The 21,363-nt window shown below is 55.2% G+C and overlaps 1 protein-coding gene across 3 annotated transcripts in view; it reads left to right on the forward strand.

The window, feature by feature from the left end:
- Positions 1–3,182: 3,182 nt before the first annotated feature.
- The window catches only part of FOXK1 (forkhead box K1), a 58,405-nt gene continuing 40,224 nt past the window's right edge, over positions 3,183–21,363 (forward strand). For all 3 annotated transcript variants that reach the window (XM_025275367.3, XM_006044263.4, XM_025275368.3), the window contains exon 1: positions 3,183–3,682. In XM_025275367.3, the coding sequence (XP_025131152.1) occupies positions 3,201–3,682 (482 nt within the window). In that variant the 5' untranslated portion in view covers positions 3,183–3,200. The remainder of the gene's footprint in view (positions 3,683–21,363) is intronic.

Genomic DNA, 21,363 nt, shown 5'->3' on the forward strand with positions numbered 1-21,363 from the left:
TTTAGATTTACTTTTTATTTATTATCTTTGGCTGCACTGAGTCTTCAGTGTTGCGTGCAGGCTCTCTCTAGTTGCAGAAGCGGGGGCTACTCCCTAGGTGCAATTCACGGGCTTCTCTCTGCGGAGGCTCCTCTTGTGGCTCGCAGGCTCACAGCATGTGGAATCTTCCCAGAGCAGGGACTGAACTCATGTCGCCCTGGGTTGATAGGAGGATTCTTAACCATTGGACCAGCAGGGAAGTCCATGGTTTTCATTTTAATGGGTTGTTTCTGCGGACACTCCATTGCCTCTTTTTAACTGGGCCTTCACCGTCACCCCCAAAACAGTGTATGTTTCTTGTCGATGGTTTAGTGTCTCGGCGTTAATTCTGTCCTGTTTGGTTCCTGTGACCAGGCCCAGGGCCTTGCACCCACGGCTTGCACTGAGAGCCTGGGTGTCGCGGGCTCAGTGGCTGTCCACGTTCTCCCTTGCAAGCCTTTTCCTTTTCCTTTTTCGAGTGAAGGCGTCATGAAGCAACTTTCGCAGGCCCCGTAGACCCAGAGGGAGTGTGAGAAGAGTTCCCTTTCTCCAATTCTGGATCTTTAATGCCTTTTTATTGCCCCTGTTCTGGCCCCTCTCTATGTCAAGGCTGTCGGTGTATCTGAAGGCTCCCCGTTTAAGGAGAAAAGAATTGCAAGGTTAAACGGGAGTCTGGGACTGCAAGGTCATCATGAGTCAGCCTGTACGCTCCTGCCATTATCACAGACAGGTTGCTGCTCTTCAGGAAAAGAATTGTCTAGGGCGTCCGTCTGCGCGGAACTCTTCACATTTAATGTGATTGGGCCTGAGGGGCCTGAAAGCCCGTGTCCCTCGTGTATCACAGACTTGTCCTTAAAAAGTGGGACGTCGCCCCAGATGAGCCAGAGGAAAGAACTCGGGAGGTTGTATATACAACTTTTTCTTGAAAAGTGGTAAAATACAGAAAATTTACCATCTTAACTATTTTTTAAAATATTTTATTTGGCTGTGCCAGGCCTTAGTTGTGGTAAGAAGGGTCTTTGTGGCGGCCCGTGAGATCGAGTTCCCTGACCAGAGGTCAAACCCAGCGCCACCGTGCACCCCCCCCAAATCCCGAATTAGCCACTGGGCCACCAGGGAAGTCCCCTAACAATTTTAGGTGTGAAGTTCGGTAGAGTCCATTCACAGCGTTGTGCAGCCACCACCTCCAGAGCTTTTTCATCTTGAAGAACTGAAGCTCTGTCCCCACTGAACACTAACTCCCCATTCACTCCCTGTCCCCCCGGCGACGTGCCCGCCCGTCCCCCGTCTGTCTCTGTGAACTTGACTCTGCCAGGGACCTCACCCGGTGGACTCGGGCAGCGCTTGTCTCTCTGTGACCGTGCCATTTCCCTTGGTGTCTTTGTCTCCAGGGTGCATCCGTTGTCACGGGTGTCAGAACTTCCTTTTGTTTTTAAGGCTGAAAAATGTCCCATTGGACAGGTTGGCGGGCCTCTGGCTTCTCAGGGCACTCCGAATAATGCTGCTGTGAACGTGAGAGCATAAATCCCATCTCAGGACCCTGCTTTCAGTGCTTGTGGGCACAGACCTGAAGTGGACCTGCTGAGTCAGACGAGCGTGTGTCTTCCGCCCCACTGTCTCCCAGAGGGGCCGCACCGGTTTCCATTCCCACGGCCAGCGTGCCTGGAAGCGTTTCTGTCTGAGATAAACGCCACTCGACACCCTCAGTGTCTCTCCACCTCCCGGATGCAGCCTCTCGCCTGGCCTCCTGGTTTCCTAACCGGCCTCCCAGTCACACTGGCCCCTCTGCGACTCAGGCTTCGCAGGACAGCCAGTGATCCTATTTCGAATTTGTGGTCCGCGTGTTGCTCTTCTTCTCACCACCCTTCAGTGGTTCCCACTGCTCCGGGATCAGACTCAAGTTACATGACTGCTGATCTGGGCTCTTCCCTTTCCCAGCTACCTGTGAGTCCCTAGAAAGCACCTTGCCCCCTTTCCTTAGCTCACGCTGTCCCTTGGCTGGAATGCCATCCCCAGCTCTCACCCCACCCCCCTACAGCCTTGGATTTCAGCACATCGTGGCTCAGGGAAGGGTCCCGGATCCCATGACCTTGTCCTGGTTCCACGGACAAGTACCATCTCTTGTTGCAGCTTCTTGTAAAAGCGTCTTACTTGCCCCGAACCGCAAGCACTGATTCTGTTTGTTCCTGTGTTTTCAATCACATGATGGTTGGGTTAAAATCTCCTGCAGCCCCAGACTAGACAGTGGCTAAGCAGACAAGAGTCCTATCCTGGGGAGGGGGGAGGGGAGGGGGCTGGGCCGATCTCCCTATATATGTCACCTTGCAACAAGGCCTCAGACTTGAGACAGCTGTAATTTTGTATTTGTTAGAATGTTACTTGATTTCTTCCTGCATCTCCCACTGCACTGTAAGCTCTACTAGGGAGGGTCTGTTTTCTCCTCACCTCAATAATTATTAAATGACGACAGTGTGCCAACACTGGAGGGCCCTGGCTGATTCAGGAAGGGGCATGAAGCGCTTCTGAAGGATGCCTGAAGTAGCCAGATCTGCCTTTTCACAGAAGACCCCCCTGCAGGCATCTGTCTCCCTGCCCCACCCCCGCCCCGCATTAGACTGTAACGGATGTAAGGACCTAGGCGCCTGGCCTGCGTCACTCGTGTAGCTACTTGTTGAGTAAATGGATGACTCCGAATTGGAACACAGGGCATCAGGGGTCGCCAGCACCTTCAAGCAAACTCCAGTTACAGCGCGAGACCCCTCAGTCTTGGTGCCTAAGTAGGATCGCACTTTGGGGTGTCGGGTGGAGCCTCTAGAGCCCAGGAGGCTGCTGACGTCAGTGGTCCCTTTCTGCAGCGAGTGACCCAGGATCGAAACTTTCCAGTGCGGCTTCTTCGGGGTGGGGAGGGGGGGGCGGGGGTTCCCCTCCCGCGTCCCGGGGCCGGAGGAGGCGGCTTCCCACGGCCGGGCGCGGCGGCGGCGGCAGCGGCGGCCAGGGCCCACCCCGGGGCGGGCGCGGCGGGCTAGGCGCGGCGCGCGGACACGTACCCCTGGCGGCCCCGCGCGCGCCGCGCCCGCCGGCTCCGCTCCGAGCGCTCCGGGCCGGGATCCCGCGGCCGCCGCGCCCGGAGCCCCGCCCCGCGCGCCGCGCCGCCGCCGGAGGCCGCCCGGAGCTGCGCGAACATGGCCGAGGTCGGCGAGGACGGCGGGGCCCGCGCCCTGCTGGCGCTGCGCTCGGCGCCCTGCAGCCCGGTGCTGTGCGCCGCCGCCTTCCCGCCCGCCGCCGCCCCGTCACCGCCGCCGCCCGCCCAGCCCCCGCCACCCCCACCGCCGCCGCCGGGCGCGATCGCGGGGGGCGCGGCGGGCGAGGCCCTGGTGGCCGCGGCCGCCGCCTCGGTGCGCCGGAGCCCCGGGCCCGCGCTGGCGCGCCTGGAGGGCCGCGAGTTCGAGTTCCTCATGCGGCAGCCCAGCGTCACCATCGGCCGCAACTCGTCGCAGGGCTCGGTGGACCTGAGCATGGGCCTGTCCAGCTTCATCTCGCGGCGCCACCTGCAGCTCAGCTTCCAGGAGCCGCACTTCTACCTGCGCTGCCTCGGCAAGAACGGCGTCTTCGTGGACGGGGCCTTCCAGCGGCGCGGCGCGCCAGCCCTGCAGCTGCCCAAGCAGTGAGTGCCGCGGCCCCCGCCCCGAGGACGGCCCTTCGACCCCTGACGGTCGCCCTTGCCCCTGGGCTTGGGGTCGCCGCCCCCCGCGCCCCATCCCTGCCCGCGTTGGACAGGAGTCACCTCCTGACCCCAGCCTACCTTGGGCCGGGGGGCAGCCCCCACCCCCCATCCCGGGCTGGGCCTCAGGGTCGCCCTTGCCCCTCCTCCCAGCAGAGCGTGGGGTCTCCCCGTCTCCTCCCGATCTGGACACGGGGTCACTCTTGACCCCTGCCCTGCCGGCGCCCAGGGCGTCGAGGGTCGCCCTTGCCCTCCCCCACGACCTGGACACCAGGGATCCTCTATCCCCGCCCCTTGTCTGGACTGCGGTGACCCTCAAATGGACTGGCTGGAAGGGTTGTGCCAGGCAGTCTGCGGGGTCCCCAGGGTGGGGGGGGGACCCCGGAAGGTCAGGCCCCTTCAGTAGGGGCCCGGAGGGGACAAGAGGAGAGTGGGCTGGGGTGGGGACAGGAAGTGTCCTCTCCTCGGTGTATCTGAGGACGCAGGCCAGGGGTCCCCATGACTCGGGCATCCGGGGCACAGTCGGGGTTCCTGGGCAGGAGGGTACGTCCCAGCGAGGAGGCAGGGAGAGGGGGACCCCCCACGTTTGGGGGACAGGCGGCCGATGCCCCGTGGGACTTCAGCAACACCCTCGTGTTCCCTGGCCCTTCCGGTTCCCGGCCTGCCTGCCGCCCTACCCTGGAGGTCCTTGCTTTCTCCCGTCTGCGGTCAGGTCACTGTGCAGGTAGTCATGCCGCGGTGGGCACTTTCTTTTTCTCTGTAACAGTTGCTTCCCACTCCTCACCAGTGTTCTGCTTCTGCAGTGGACCTGTGTTCCAGAGTTGTTTCTGACTAATTACTCTCGCTTTTATAAGCACTCTGGGTCCACAGGATTTTTTGGTGGGGTGAGTCCCAGGGCCCAAAGCCTGTTTCTGTAACCTTCTCCCCTTTCTAAGATCTCAGCACGTTTGGTTGTTAAGTATTGTACTGAATAATTTTTCAGCATCAGCAAGGACTTACTGGTGTTTAGGGCCTGGGGAGTGTGGGGGGTGGAAGGTGAAGGCGTAGACAAACTTTGTTTTCCAAACATGAAAGGTATGTGTTTCTGTAAAGCCAGGACTTGATGAATAACAGAGTTGTCTTACCCAGTGGTTGCTGTCTCTCTGTTGTGTCTTTTACACAACCTACACACTCCGCATCCAGGCCATTAAATGCGTGCTGGGGCCAGCCCCTCCCCTGGTGAGAAAGTGACAGGCAAGCAGCCTTTCCCCTCCCTGCCCTGTAGCCCTCGGAGGCCCAGTCTGCTAGGGCTTCTTTGTATAAATTCAGGTTCTGGAAGGGCGTCCGCCCAGCAGTCTTGTTTTCAGAGCTCCCTGCCCAGCCGCTGAGTGGGTGCAGCCCTGGCGAGGCAAGGCTCACCGAATCGTGAATGCACCAGTATTTTCTCTAAGTCAAGGGGAAGAAATTTCAGCCGGAGGAGTCCTCGGTTCACGTGCTGAATAGGCGAGTCCCAGGCCCATTGTTTGTGAAACGTGACTGGTGATCACGCTGCCTCCCTGGCCCTTGGAGCCAGCAGCCCGCACGGCTGCCCCTCTCCGTCCGGGGCCCTGCCCACGGCGCTCGTCGGGCTGTGTTCAGATTCACGCGCCAGGGCGATGGAGAATCCACAGAGCAGGACGGGCGTGCTGGCGGAGAGACCCCGCGTGGACGTCCGAGTCGGCCTTCCTGGGAGAGGGCAGTTGTTTCTCAGACCGTCCAGGCCTGTGGACAGACGTGCCGGCAGCCTGCCTGGTTGGATGTTGTTTTTATTTGAGGAAGCTCAGCCTAGGTGGTCACATCCATGGGATAGAGGGGCTGTTGAGAGCTGCTCTTTCGAGTCGGGGCCAGGGGCTTTGGCTCAGCACGTGGAGAAGCGATCAGGCAGCATTACTGAGCTCAGAGGAAGGAAGCTGGATGTGCGCACTGGGTGTCACCTCGGGATCGGAAGTTTGCTGCTGACTTTCAAAGAACAGCAGCAGCGAAGTCCGTTTCCTCTCAGGCCTCAGTGGCCGGTGTCGCCACGAGCGCGCGAAGCTGAAGCTGTGATGTTTCTCCGTCGTACTTTGAGGGAGTGCCTACCCTAGTGGGCGCTGCATCGCCTGCTTGTGGTGGGTGCTGCCTGAGACCTGGGGCTCTTTGTGTGGGTCGTCCTGCTGGGCGCCCCTGTGTGCCACCCCGCACACACACGCACCCCGTCCTGCACACACACGCGCCCCCCCACACACACACAAGCACCCCTACACACCACCACCCCCGCCCCGCACACACGCACCCCTGCACACACATGCACCCCTGCGCACACACACGCACCCCCACACACACACATGCACCCCCTCCCACACACACACGCGCCCCCACACACACACACGCACCACCGCCCGCACACACACGCGCCCCCACACACACACACGCACCACCGCCCGCACACACACGCACCCCGGCACACACATGCCCCCCCGCACACACACATGCAGCCCGGCATACACATGCGCCCCACACACACACACACACATGCATCCCTGCACACCACCACCACCCCCCCGCCCCGCACACATATGCCACCCCACACAGCTCCCCGGACCGTCCCTTCTCTCCCTCCCCCGACTCAGGGACGCAGGAGGTGGCGAGGAAACCCAGAATATACCCACCTTTGTGGCTACGAGTAGGTTTTTCCAAAACTAAAAAGAAACACTTGAAATTACTGGCAGGAAAAAAAATCTGCTTGTGACACCCCTGGGGGCCGACCCCGCTGGGTGACCATGGGAACTGGGGGGGCGATGCTGTCAGTCCCGCCGCGGCCCCTCCCCTGCAGATCTCCCAGGCCCCCAGGTCCCCAGGCCTGGGCGCGGCGCCCGTCAGCTTCACATGGAGACAGGCCCGCCGGCACTCGGTGTGTAAAAAGCGCGGTGTTTACAGGCGTGTTTGTTGATGAGGAATCAGTGACCGAGCCTGCAGCTCCCCCGGGCGGAAGAGCGTCCCGAGGCTCCGGGTTTCTGAGGCAGGTGGTCGCCGGGCCTCTCCTGGGCCCTGCGGGCGGGCGTGGTTCCTGTGTGTGGCTGGAGGTCGTCAGGCCAGCAGATCTGGAGTTTGCATCAGATGGAACCTGTGAACTAAAGGAGGGGGACCCCGCACGGCCTCGGGCTTGCTCTCTCGTCTCCCCTTTCCAACTGTCTTTCCCAAAAGTGTCATAAAATAAGCATGTGAACATGTGGACGTGAGTTTTTACAGTAAAAGCGAGACTTTGCTTGTGGTGGTTCCGCGGGCAGTGACGCTGATGGATTCTTTTCACTTTTCTGTGCGTCCCAAGTTTTCTGTGGTGAGCATAGCTCTTTTTTTTCTTCTTTTGAAGACTTTTCATTACAGAAAGTTTCAAGCATAGAGACGGTGGTTCCCGGTGCCGTCGCCCAGCTCCCACGGCTGCCGCGCTATGGCCAAGCTCGTTTTATCTGCATCCCCCCCGCCCCCCACGGGTCGCAACTGTCCCAACACTCCGTCTGTAAATATTTCAACAAAAGATAAAGATTCCTTTTTCAAAAAACCTAACCACAGTGTCATTATCACACGTAAAAAATTAATAACCATCTCTTACTATCATCAAACTTCCAATGAGTGTTTGGATTTCCCTTCCCTTCTCTTGCTTTTCTCACAGTGAGTTCCTTCGAATCAGGAACCAAATCAGGTCCAGACGCTGTGATTGGCTGGCGTGTCTCTCACATCTCTTTCAAACTTCAGGCTCCGTCTCATCCCCCCTCCCCTCTCTCTCTCCCTTTTTTTGTCCCTGATGAAGAAACAGGGTCATTGGTCCCGTACACTTTCCCACGGTCTCTCTTCCCAGATTGCATTCCCGTGGTGTCTACTGCGTCCTCTCCCTTGGCGTTCTGTAAATCAGTTTTCGGACCTGGAGCTTTGGTCAGACTCAGGTCCGATGCCTTTTTTTTTTTTTTCTTTTTTGCCAAGCCTGCCCCGCGGGCAGAGGCCGGGCGGGCACGTGCCTGTCCCCGTGGCAGGCTTCTGATGGGCACTGTCCGTGCCCCTCGACCTGTTGTCCCCAGTCCTCCCGTCGTTGACGGTGGCCGCCAGCACGTGTTCCGGGCCATGCTGATGCAGTCCGCCCTCCGAAAGGCGTGTCGTGAACAGAGATGTTACGGATCATGGCCTCTGCAGGCATCCCGTGATAAAAATTAATTGTAACCACCAAAGCATTTAACTACATAAATAATTGTTCAGGCGCTATGAAAACATACAGGCTTCCCTGCTGGCGCCTGTGGTAAAGAACCCACCTGCCAACGCAGGAGACACAAGAGACGCAGGTTCGGTCCCAGGGTCGGAAAGGTCCCCTGGAGAAGGAAACAGCAACCTGCTCCAGTACCCTCGCCTGGAAAATCGCATGAAGAGAGGAGCCTGGCAGGCTGCCGTCCATGGGGTCACAAAGGGTCGGACACGACTGAGCTTGCGCACTGTGGACCCATACAGGACATGCTTGTTGCTGTTCCAGCTGGTCACTGGAAGAATATTGAATTCATTACTAACCATCTTACAGTAGTCACCAGGTTGAAATATATTGAAATTAATGGGAAAATGCCCTAGACTTGGTGAGGACTGCAGGTGTGGGTAGAAGGCCTCAGGGCCCAGCATCCCCAGGGAGAGCAGCTGGCTCCTGTCCTCCCTACCCTCCTCCCTGTCCCCACCCCCACCCTCAGCCCGCCGAGAGCCGCAGGGGCCCCCCAGACGCGGTCCCTCCATCCTGGGCAGCGGGTTGGGAGCAGGCCTGCGTGCAGAGCTGGGGGCGCCTTTGGGGCAGGGAGGGCGTCAGGTCCCAGGGGTGAAGAGGTGAGACTTGGTGGTGCTGGCTGTGTTTCCGTGTGGAGAGGAGAGCGGTGGGCAGGGAGCAGGGCCGCATGCGGCCGTGTGTGGAGCCAGGGGCCCATAGAGCCCCGTGGACACGGTCATCAGGCCTGACCCCTGAGGACTGGGTGCGGGGGGCCGGGGGGCTGGAGAGGAAGAGATGCAGCCGAAAGGCCTCCTGAAGGAAGCGTGCTCTCATCTGGTGATGGAGCAGGCCAGGCGGCGTGTCTGGAAGCTCCGGGCACGGTGCCCACGTGGAATGAAACTCAGGGGAGGTTGGAGGGGCGTGCCGTGGAAGAAACGGAGCTTTGGAGTCCAGCTAGTCGGATCTGGATGGTGCAGTTGAAATACGAAATGTGGCATTTTCTCTAAGTAGAAGCTTTGTTGTGTGTTTTTTACTGTGTGCTCAGTCACATCAGTCATGTCCGACTCTGTGACCCCATGGACCATGCCCACCCGGCTCCTCTGTCCATCGGATTCTCCAGGCAGGAATACTGGAGCAGGTTGCCGTGCCCTCCTCCAGGGCATCTTCCCGACCCAGGGATCAAGCCCACATCTCCTGCATCTTCTGCTTTGCAGGTGGACTCCGTACCTGTTGAGCCATCGGTTGGCAGTTACTGTGTTATCACATATGCCAGTTCAAAGAATGTGTCTTGTTAAAAACTTACTTTAAAAAGGTTTGTAGGCGTTTATTAATAGCAAAGTGAGAGTTCGTGCATTGAATCTATGTTCCAGTATTGAATTCACATTGGCTGTTTTGGACTCATCTGTGTAAAAAAGTTTCTATAGTGCTTAAAAAAATCAGTCTCTGGTAAGGATGGTTTTTATTATGTAGTATGTGTTGAATTTATAATAAACCTGTGAAAGTCTTCATCGTTGATGAAGGAATGGAATTGATAGGTGCTAAAAGAGCATTGAGCCGAGTTTTAGTGGTGTTCATAGTACTTTTGAAAAAGACATGGCTCTGTTCACAATTACGTGCTGGCGTGAAAGGAAAGCATTTGATGTGTAGATACGGTAATTTACCCTGTGCTGTTTCTGCATCTTGCGAATGTCAGGGGATAAACTTGCTAAGTTAATGACAACTCGAATTACAGCAGTGCCTCATTTCCGTAATTACCCTGCATTTAAAGCATTTCATATTAAAATGAGAGGGTTATATAAAATGCGTTTACTTTGATTTCCTGGAAAATAGGCCCTCGCATTTGTGACTTGTTACGAGATTTTCTAGTTCATTCTCGTGGCTTCTGTGGCTTCTCACGAGTTTCTAGTTTTCTGGTAAAAAATGTTGCTGGTAGATCTAAAAAGAAAGAGAAATGTCGCCTGCCTGTGTGCACGCGTTTCACGGCCCCGGAGAGGGCGGCTCTGCAGCGTGGCCGAGTGCACCCAGCCTCGCGCTGGCTCAGTGGCCACCGGCCCACGGCTGCGCCCTGGGGCCTGGCGGGCTCTGCCTGGGTGCAGGGTGAGCCCGTGGGGGGCTCGCTTTGCTTAGCCCTGAGGGCTCTGCGTCAGTTCCTGAGGCTCCTCTCCCCTAAGAGTCAGCTCAGGTGTGGGTATTTGTTGGCGGTGACTCCGTTAGGAAGGAACTCTCGTCCTTAGTCACCGGGGACGTGTTTAACTATTAGTTTACCGGGGAGCCCAGAGAGCTCTTGTTTACATGGGGTGTGTCTGTTACAGTTGCCAGATTGGAAATTGCCCTGAGAAAAGAAGGTTTATGTATTTATTAATCTATTTAAAAATAGCATAAGAGGCCTATTTCAAAAATAACTTTCTATGAGAAAATAGCTCCGTTTTCCCAAACAAAAGAAACTGGAATGGGTGTTCATTTCTTGGTAAACATCCTTTAAGTCTGCCCTGATTGATGCAAGATCTGACTCTCCCTGGCCGGCCTCTGCTTAGCGTGTTGTGATACGTTGTTTCAGCTAAGTTTCCTGGGAAAAGGGAGGAGAGTTTTCTAGTCTTTCTGCAAGTTGTGGGAGTTCTCCCATGCCTCTCCAGGCTGGACAGCAGTAGTTTCTTGAAAGTTGACTGCAGGATGCCATCTGCAACCTCATCCCTGGACTTTAAAACTGAACATTAAAACCCGTTGCCCTCTCTTGTGTTTTGAAAAGATCTTTTTCCCCATGGGTGATTTTGTAGCCTCATGCTTTGGTCATTGAGGAAAATACCAATTGAATTATGCAGATGTAATGTCAACATATCTTATTATACAAATGTTTTATTTTTGTTCTATTGTTAGTTACTTTTGATCCACTCGAACCCAATAACTCACGTCTTTGAAAATAGAAATCTTTGAAAGGATCAGTCTTTCTGATGTTTAATTTTGCTCTAAAAGTTGAGTGAGAGCACATTTTGTAGAAATAAGTCAGTTTTGTTGTCAGCCTTTCTTAGCATCCTGTGGCATGATTTGGCTTAAATTTTAGTGTTTTGGTATGTGCAGTCAGTTCTTGATTAGTTCAGGTGGAGCTCTCCAGCCCACCAGTGACTTCTGCTCCTTCCCTGCCCCTGGAGGGGTGCCGTGGGGTCCCTGGTGGCTCCCCTCCCTTTGCCTCCAGCTGCGGCCGTGGACCCACCAGGAAATGGGGGAGCGAGGCCAGCGGTCATGGAGTGACTCAGCCCTCTAGGACGTCAGGGACAACATAGGGTTTTATGGCATTATTCCTTGTTTGGGATTTTTCGTGAACCCTTTCTAAGCACAATTATAAAACAAGACTGGGCCCCTTTTGGTGAACATAAACCTTCCTTCCCTTCCTCCCGCTCCCATCTCCTCTAAGTGGATGTCTTTCTGTCTGTCTGTCTGTGTCTTCCCTTCCCCCTAGTAGCTCAGCATCACACACAGCATCAGGCCCGTCTTCTGTCCCATCCTAGAAAGACTTTGCCTGTCGTGGTTTGTGTCAAAAAAGCCCGAGGGTCTTACTGTGTTTCTGGATGAGCGGCTGTGAGGTCAGATGCACTGGGACCGCCCACACACACACACACACACCCCCATCATCGCCTTTCTCTGAGTCACAGATGCTCTAGGTGAAGGGCCAGTCTAGGTGCTGACCTGATGAGGCGAGCGTGCCATCGGCTGGGGACCTGCAGTGCTGGGTTGGGGGGTGGCTGCAGGGAGCCGGGCGTGGGTCCTGGAGAGCCTGCCCGGAAATCCCGCGCCCGCCCCCGTGTCTGGTTTGGATGCAGTTTACAGCGGAGGTTGAGGAGCCTCCCGTGTGTTACCAGGAAGCCTCGCTGGAGCGTTCGTCAGTGAAAGGTAGCCTGTAAACTCAGTGCCGCTCCCGAGCCCACGTGGAAAGGCTGTCAGAATGAAGCCTGATGCTTCTGATGACGGAGCAGCCGGCAGCAGACCGGCTGGCGCCCAGGGCTCACGTGAAGAGGACAACGGCCTGGTGGAAGTTTATGCCCACCCCCCCCACCCCGCCCCCGCCACGGGGACGTAAATGTCTGGTCTGCTCGGCAGTTACGTGCCCCACGCTGGGAACAGTGACTCATTGTGGCCGGAGGAAAACACCTTTGCTCAGAGTGCCCGGCTGGGCTGGACCCCCTGTGTACCAGGGGCGCCTGCTGCCTGCAGCGCCCGGCCCGCAGGGCGGCTCAGCCGACCGTCAGGGTTTCTCAGCAGTTCAGTCTTTCCCTGGCGTGGCGCTGTGAGCAGGTTCCAGGCCCCTCCCTGGGTGGCCGGGCGGGGATCTTCCCGGCCTCTGGAAAACCCTGCAGCAAAAGAAGTGCCCAGCAGGACTGCCCAGGCCCCGCATGGCTGTTGACACTTGAAATGTGGTTCATGTAACCAGAGAGCTGAATTTTTTTTGGCTGTGTGGTGTGGTGTGTGGGATCTTAGTTTCCCAACCAGGAGTGGAACCCAGGGCCCCTGTAGTGGACTCAGGGGGCCCCAGCCACTGAACTGCCAGGAAAGCCCCTGAATTTTAATTTTTATTTTGCTTTTCAGTTTTTGTTGTCAATCAGTCAATAAGTTGTGTCCAACTCCCTCTGACCCCATGGACTGCAGTACACCAGGCTTCCTGTCCTTCACTATCTCCCAGAGCTTGCTCAAAACTCATGTCCATTGAGTTGGTGATTCTATCCAACCATCTCATCCTCTGTCATCCCCTTCTCCCACCTTTAATCTTTCTCAGCATCAGGGCTTTTGCCAATAAGTCGGCTTTTCACATCAGGTGACCAAAGTATTGGAGTTTCAGCTTCAGCATTAGTCCTTCCAATGAGTATTCAGGACTGATCTCCTTTAGGATGGACTGGTTGAATCTCCTTGCAGTCCAAGGGACTCTCAAGAGTCTTCTCCAGCACCACAGCTCAAAAGCATCAGTTCTCTGGCACTCAGCCTTCTTTGTGGTCCAGCTCTCACATCTGTCCTGCCCATGTGTGGGGCTGTCCCCAGGCAACCTTGGGGAGGTGACGGGTCTGTGGATGCCCAGGCCCCAGGGCACGGCTGCCACCTCAGTTTACTCCACTGGCCTCCGAAGCATGCGTCTTGCTTCTGCCGTGTACCTCGAGGTGTGAGGGTGGGAAAGCCTGATCCAGGCCGTGGGGTCAGGTTGCGTGCGGGGCAAGTGGTCCTTCCGCAGAGGAGGGCCCCGTTCAGTGTCTGCCGCCCTGGACCGAAGCTAAGTCCAGATGGACGGCTTCTGTGTTTCCCTTCGTTGCCTCAGTACTTGAAGTCAGAGGAAGAAAGTCAGGGGATCCGAGACACGACTCCTGTGGGTGTTGAAGACGAAGGCAAATTTGCAGCTTTGCAGGAAGTTAACAGTGAAAACCCTCTCCCTGGCCCTTGGTAGCCCTGGATGCGTTGATTATGGACAGATCCCCTGCGAGTCCAGCTCCCTAAGGCTCGTGTTTGGGTTTCTGTCCTTGCAGACTTTTCCCTCCTTGCTGAGCAGGTGAGTACCTGTCCAGAGTTGGAGTGGACACCTGCTTGGACCGGGTTGCCCTGGTCTGTGTGCCTGTGAGGGGCCCGTGTGTTGACCTGGCAGGACTTCCTGGGCCAGTCACGTGCCGAGTGGACGCTGGCCCTCGTCCCTGTGGTCCATGTGTCCCTCTCAGGGATCTGGAGTTTCCTTGAGGGTGGCACTCACACGCGTGGCCCCTGGGACACTCCGCATCTGTGGAGCGGATCTGTGTGCCTGATCTTGTGTGGCCTGCGGGTGGCTGGACAGGGTCCGTTCCAACATCTTACAGGAAGTCCAAAACAGTTGTTTCTGACCAGTGGTTAGAAAACTCTTTGAGTGGCCAGGCCAGGACCCAGGCGGGTGCCGTCCCGTGTCGCGTCCGCTCATCCTGACCCCCTCATCAGCTCAGTCTGCACCCGGCCTGCGGGGAGTCGTGCGGGGCCCTTGGATGGGCTTGGGCCTGGGCTGCTTCCCCAGGCTCCTGTTGGTCAGGTTTTCCTGGCGCTCGGCCACGCCGTGTTTCGGCACGTAGCACCTGCCGGGGCTACGGGATCCAGACTGCATGGTCGCTGGCATCACAGGCGGCATCTGCTGGTCCTCTTCACTAGGAGCCCCATGCCCCTTGTCACATTTAATCCCGGGCGTTTATAGACTTCTCTCGGGGCTGGCTAATGTGATGGGGACTTTTCTCCCTGATTGTTTTCTAAAGGTCAGAGCTCACAGGTAGGAAAAGGGGGCCCTTTCCCTTCACTCTGGAGTGTGTATTTCCCCAGAGTAAGAGTGTGTCCATCACCAGGTCTGGCCCTGAGTCCAGGCAGCGTCACAGAACCTGTTTTCTGGCGGCCCTCTTCTTGGTTCCGTCACCAGCCGGGCTGGGTCCAGGCTGGAGGCTGCGCCCAGGGCCCCGTCTCCAGTGACCTTGACGCTCTTAAGAGAAAACAGGAGTCACTGAGTCAGAGGGACTCGATTTTCAGCCGGTCTGTCCAATCTGACGACGTCCTGATTGGGTTCTGGGGAAGCGTCTCTGGCTGGAACGCTGGGCCGGGCCGCATGCCCTTTCTGGGTGTCGCACACACATGGGCCTTCTCGACTGGATCGTGTGGCCACTAGGAGGATTTTGTGCTGTCGGGCTCCTCCACCAAATAGTTACTGGTGTTCTTCTTGTGATTAGTAATCTCTGAGATTCAGTACTGGAATAAAACAGTAATTTCTAATCCAGCCACATTTACCCCTTCTATAGCAGTGTTTTAATTCACTCTCAGTGATGGGAGTCGGCTTGGCCGGGCCCCCCGGCAGGGGCAGCGACTGGCTCACCCCGGGCAGGACCCCGAGAGGTGGGCAGGGGGGCTCTAATCTCACACCAGCCTCCTGTGTGCCCGACCATCACCACGGCGTTCGTGCACCACAAACGGGGGCGCAGGGCACTTTGCAAAGGAAAAGCTGTGCCTTGGAGGCGGAGGCCAGGAACTGATGAAGTAACTCGCACGTTATGGAAGGCGTTTTAAGAAATACAGGAAAGTGCAGAGGACAGTGTAACATGTCCTCCGTCATGTCCGGTCATTTTCTGTTTCTTCAAAAGAAACGACAGGTCGCAGGTGACTTTGGGATCCCCTGAGTTCCCGAGACCCTTAGGAGTTTGATTCTAGTCCTTTGTCATACCTCCCCGACCCAGAGCCGTCTCCGAGTGGTGGTTGTGCAGTTGTGTGTGTGTCTGTGGTGGCAGGGGGCTGATTTACACGAGTGGGGTCTTACCGTCGGTGTGCTTCCACGGCTGCAAGAGGAGTGCTTCATGGGCGAGATGGTCAGACGCACGGCCGACCATGTCTTCACAGCCCTGAGGCCTGACCGCTGCCCTTCCCAGCCCCGCAGGCTCTGGTCCCGCCTTCCTCCCCCTGTCCCGCCTGCTCCAGTGCTCAGACCCCTGCACCCGCGCACTCCCAGGCCTCACCCCAGCATCCCTGCCCACCCCTCATCCCATCCGGGGCCCCGGGCTCACCCTCAGCCTCCATCCCTGAGCTCACGGCTGGATCCAGGGGGCCCCAGCGGGCCTCTCCGTGCTGGCTGTGGATGGAATCTGGAAGGTCACCCTGCGTCCCTTGCCCACACCCCAGCAGCCTCTCGGGCCCGAGACCTTCGATTTCCCATCCGATCCTGCCGCTCGTCTCCCACGTCAGCTGCTGAGCCCTCTGCCACGCTCTCCAAGGGTGACGAGTCCAGGTGACCCCGGGCTGGCCACCCTGAGCACCTCTGAGCGTCAGTCAGCTCGGGACGTCAGCACACCTGCGCTGTCTGCAGCCCGCACCCCCTCCGTCTGCAGAGTCTCTCATCTTCCCACAGTGGGACTCATCCCCACCGACGGCGGCTCCACGGCCCCGCCCGCTTCACTCGCGCGCTGGCCGCACGCCCACCCCTCCCGCTGGTCCCCTGCCTGGTGCGCCCGCGGTCGCCCAGTGGCACTGCCGCGGGGCCAGGTGGGCCAGCACTGCGTGCTCTGCGTTCCCCGGGTCTTCCTGGAGTTTACACCTGTGCGTTTCCCGGGTGACACGTATGTGTTGCTGCCCCACTAACCTGGAAGGTCTTGGGGGTGAGGTCCGTGCATGGAAGTGTTCATGCGGCGGTTGGTCAGGGTTACCTGGGCCTTTCCCCCACAGCGCACTGACCCGCAGTGCACCCCGGAGGAGAGCAGGGTGGGGAGGGCCTCGGGACTCGGTACCACGCTTGGAATAGTCCTGGCCAGACAGGCGGCCGCCCTGCCCGCCCAGCGGCAGGCTGAGCCAGCGGGCCCTGTCCCCGGCGTCCGCCTCCCCTGCGGGCGTCTTCCGAGCTGCCCTGTGTCCCCGGACACCGTCCACAAGTACAGGGGTCCCATGAGACACTCGGCCCATATTTGGGGGCAGTTAGTTCTTCAAATTTCTAGGAGCCTGGTGGACCTCAGTCCATGGGGACACAACCGAGCAACCAAAGGGCAACAACAGGTTTCTCCCTTGCGACGGGCCACTGACCTGTAGGGACTGAGCCGGAGCCCTGGGGACTCAGTACTCACAGGTGTGTCTTCCTTTTCTGGGCAGATCCACCAGTCTCTCTGTTACAGCTCCTTGTGAAGTGAAGTGAAAGTCGCTCAGTCGTGTCCAACTCTTTGCAACCCCATGGACTATACAATCCATGGAATTCTCCAGGCCGGAATCCTGGAGTGGGCAGCCTTTCCCTTCTCCAGGGGATCTTCCCGACCTAGGGATCGAACCCAGGTCTCCTGCATTGCAGGCAGATTCTTTACCAGCTGAGCCACCGGGAAGCCCCGCAGCTCCTTCTGGTCATCAGTGTCTCAGCCTTCACCTTTTATCATTTTCAGAAGTGTAATTTCATTTTTTTTTTTTCCGCTGCCATTTAAGCAGCCAAGGAAATCTGATGTGTTTTTAACATGATAACTATTTTTTTTTTAATGCGTAAAAATTGGTAAAGCCGGTCACTTTTTTAAAGGCACCAGTGAGGGTCTCTCTCTTTGGAGAACTTGTCTGTCCAGAGGCTTTTTTCCAGAGGGCTCCATGACTAATGAACGCAGTAGTTAATCCTCGCAAGAGCAGAGGAGTTGAAGGTCTTGAATTCTCAAGCTTATTGGAGAGTTTGCTTTCTCAGCCTGCATTATCTGATTTTCTTAAAAGTCAAAATTCTTCAGCATCATTTCTTTTCTGGAAAAGTCTGTTTTTAAAAGAAAGCCAAAAAAAAAAAAAAGTACACATTAGCTTGACATCACACATCTATGCAGCCTTTATTATTTCAAACCTTTTGGTGTTACATACGCAACCTGTGCCCATACAAACTTTGGAAAACGCAGAAATGTGGGGAGAAGAGCCCCGGACAGCGGCCCCCATGGAGCTGACCGCTGCGGCCTTCGGCGTGCTCCCTGCGCCTTGTTTCCTTTTTAAAGAAGAAAACGAAACGCTAGAGCAGGGGCTCTGCTGAAACTGCAGTTTCACTGCTGCTGGGGAATTGGAATCCGTCTAGCCAGGGGCTCTAAAGCACCTTTTTTTATGTTAATATCTGTGTGGCTGAGTAGGTTAGGGCCCTGAGCCCAGAGTTGGTCTTTAAACAGAAGGGTGGGTCCCCGCAGAGTCTGGCCTCCGGACCTGATCCCCTGGGGCTGGGCGGAGTCGGGGGCGGGTTGGGGTGGGACTCCCCTCCCCCATCCCCAGTGGGCCCCAGTTCCTAGCGACCAGATCAGACAAGGCTCTTGGTAACCAAAACGCTATTCCTAAGGCCTCTCCAGACAGCCATTTTGCTTTTTTGCATTTCTTTTCCATGGGGATGGTGTTGATCCCTGTCTCCTGTACAGTGTCACGAACCTCATTTCATAGTTCATCAGGCACTCTATCTATCAGATCTAGGCCCTTAAATCTATTTCTCACTTCCACTGTATAATCATAAGGGATTTGATTTAGGTCATACCTGAATGGTCTAGTGGTTTTCCCTACTTTCTTCAATTTCAGTCTGAATTTGGCAATAAGGAGTTCATGATCTGAGGCACAGTCAGCTCCTGGTCTTGTTTTTGCTGACTGTATAGAGCTTCTTCATCTTTGGCTGCAAAGAATATAATCCATCTAATTTCGGTGTTGACCATCTGGTGATGTCCATGTGTAGAGTCTTCTCTTGTGTTGTTGGAAGAGGGTGTTTGTTATGACCAGTGCATTTTCTTGGCAAAACTCTATTAGTCTTTGCCCTGCTTCATTCCGTATTCCAAGGCCAGATTTGCCTGTTACTCCAGGTGTTTCTTGATTTCCTTTTTTTGCATTCCAGTCCCCTATAATGAAAAGGACATCTTTTTTGGGTGTTAGTTCTAAAAGGTCTTGTAGGTCTTCATAGAACCGTTCAACTTCAGTTTCTTCACCATTACTGGTTGGGGCATAGACTTGGATTACTGTGATATTGAATGGTTTGCCTTGGAAACGAACAGAGATCATTCTGTCGTTTTTGAGATTGCATCCAAGTACTACTGCCTTTTGAACTCTTTTGTTGACCATGATGGCCACTCCATTTCTTCTGAGGGATTCCTGCCTGCAGTAGTAGATATAATGGTCATCTGAGTTAAATTCACCCATTCCAGTGCATTTTAGTTCACTGATTCCTAGAATGTCGACATTCACTCTTGCCATCTCTTGTTTGACCACTTCCAATTTGCCTTGATTCATGGACCTGACATTCCAGGTTCCAGAGTTCCAAAGAATAGCAAGAAGAGATAAGAAAGCCTTCTTTAGCGATCAATGCAAAGAAATAGGGGAAAACAACAGAATGGGAAAGACTAGAGATCTCTTCAAGAAAATTAAGAGATACCAAGGAAACATTTCATGCAAAGATGGGCTCAATAAAGGACAGAAATGGTATAGACCTAACAGAAGCAGAAGATATTAAAAGAGGTGGCAAGAATACACAGAAGAACTGTACAAAAAAGATCTTCACGACCCAGATAATCGCGATGGTGTGATCACTCACCTACAGCCAGATATCCTGGAATGTGAAGTCAAGTGGGCCTTAGAGAGCATCACTACAAACAAAGCTAGTGGAGGTGATGGAATTCCAGTTGAGTTATTTCAAATCCTGAAAGATGATCCTGTGAAAGTGCTGCACTCAATATGCCAGCAAATTTGGAAAACTCAGCAGTGGCCACAGGACTGGAAAAGGCCAGTTTTCATTCCAATCCCAAAGAAAGGCAATGCCAAAGAATGCTCAAACTACCGCACAACTGCACTCTTCTCACACGCTATTATATAGTAATGCTCAAAATTCTCCAAGCCAGGCTTCAGCAATATGTGAACCGTGAACTTCCAGATGTTCAAGCTGGTTTTCGAAAAGGCAGAGGAACCAGAGACCAAATTGCCAACATCCGCTGGATCATTGAAAAAGCAAGAGAGTTCCAGAAAAACATCTATTTCTGCTTTATTGACTATGCCAAAGCCTTTCACTGTGTGGATCACAATAAACTGTGGAAAATTGTTCAAGAGATGGGAATACCAGACCACCTGACCTGCCTGTTGAGAAATCTGTATGCAGGTCAGGAAGCAGCAGTTAGAGCTGGACATGGAACAACAGACTGGTTCCAAATAGGAAAAGGAGTACATCAAGGCTGTATATTGTCATCCTGCTTATTTAACTTATGTGCAGAGTACCTCATAAGAAACGCTGGGCTGGAAGAAGCACAAGCTGGAATCCAGGTTGCCGGGAGAAATATCAATAACCTCAGATATGCAGATGACACCACCCTTACGGCAGAAAGTGAAGAGGAACTAAAAAGCCTCTTGATGAAGGTGAAAGAGGAGAGTGAAAAAGTTGGCTTAAAACTCAACATTGAGAAAACAAAGATCATGGCATCCGGTCCCATCACTTCATGGGAAACAGATGGGGAAACAGTGGAAACAGTGTCAGACTTTATTTTTGGGGGGCTCCCAAATCACTGCAGATGGTGACTGCAGCCATGAAATTAAAAGACGCTTACTCCTTGGAAGGAAAGTTATGACCAACCTAGACAGCATATTGAAAAGCAGAGACATTACTTTGCCAACAAAGGTCGGTCTAGTCAAGGCTATGGTTTTTCCAGTGGTCATATATGGATGTGAGGGTTGGACTGTGAAGAAGGCTGAGCGCCGAAGAATTCCTGCTTTTGAACTGTGGTGTTGGAGAAGACTCTTGAGAGTCCCTTGGACTGCAAGGAGATCCAACCAGTCCATCCTGAAGGAGATCAGCCCTGGGATTTCTTTGGAAGGAATGATGCTAAAGCTGAAACTCCAGTACTTTGGCCATCTCATGCGAAGAGTTGACTCATTGGAAAAGACTGTGATGCTGGGAGGGATTGGGGGTAGGAGGAGAAGGGACGACAGAGGATGAGATGGCTGGATGGCATCACTGACTCGATGGATGTGAGTCTGAGTGAACTCCGGGAGTTGGTGATGGACAGGGAGGCCTGGCGTGCTGCGATTCATGGGGTGGCAAAGAGTCGGACACGACTGAGCGACTGAACTGAGCTGAAGCAAAACACAGTGTCATTCCTCGTCTTCCTGGGTGTTTTCCGCGTGGGGAAACGTGAGGGAAGAGGCCGAGGTGCTCCTGGTGGGGGGGTCATCGCAGGTGGACTGTTGGAAGCCTTGGGGGGAGGGCCGTTGCCCTGCTGTAAATGCTGTAAGTCCTGTCTGACCACGAGGTCTGGATTGATTCTTGCTTCCCTTGCCGGAGCAATGCTCCCTACAGACAGGACCTGCTGTTGTGAAAACTTTTTGCAGGGTCTGTCTACAGATAATTTTAATGAAACTGAAGAACACAAGAGGTCATGAAAATACAAGCTGGTTTATGCCTTAACTGAACTCCATTGCATTTTCTCTGTAAAAGTGAAAATTAAAACCTGAGGGTTCCCTGCCTTTGTCCCCATGGGACCGAGATGCTGCGTGGCGAAGATGCAGACACACCAGAGCGGTGCCCCCCAGGCCGAGGGGCTGCCTCCAGCCGCAGGGTGCTGCCCAGACAGCAGAGGAGAGGGCGGGGCCCCTGGAGACCCAGCGGGGCTGGCCCTGTCCGGAGGGTGGGTACTGACCCCTGATGGGCGTCTGGCTCAGTCTTTATTTCAGAGAAAACTGTTCTGACGATAGGCCATCCGGGATAAACTGATGGGTTTGAGGCTGTAATTTACATAACAAGCCGGGTTGGTTTATCCCCACACTGCTGAACACAGGCTTCTCCCGGCGGCGCAGTTTCTCAGTGTCGTTAGCCCGTTGTATGACCCAGTTTCCCCAGACGGGTCGTTTCTTCTCCGCGGTGCTAACCTCTGAGCGGAGACCTGGCCCCGGCTGGCGGGGGCCGGTGGTGCTGGAGCGGCCCGCGCGG

This window comes from Bubalus bubalis, chromosome 24 (genome assembly GCF_019923935.1).
Source record: "Bubalus bubalis isolate 160015118507 breed Murrah chromosome 24, NDDB_SH_1, whole genome shotgun sequence".
Taxonomy (NCBI): domain Eukaryota; kingdom Metazoa; phylum Chordata; class Mammalia; order Artiodactyla; family Bovidae; genus Bubalus; species Bubalus bubalis.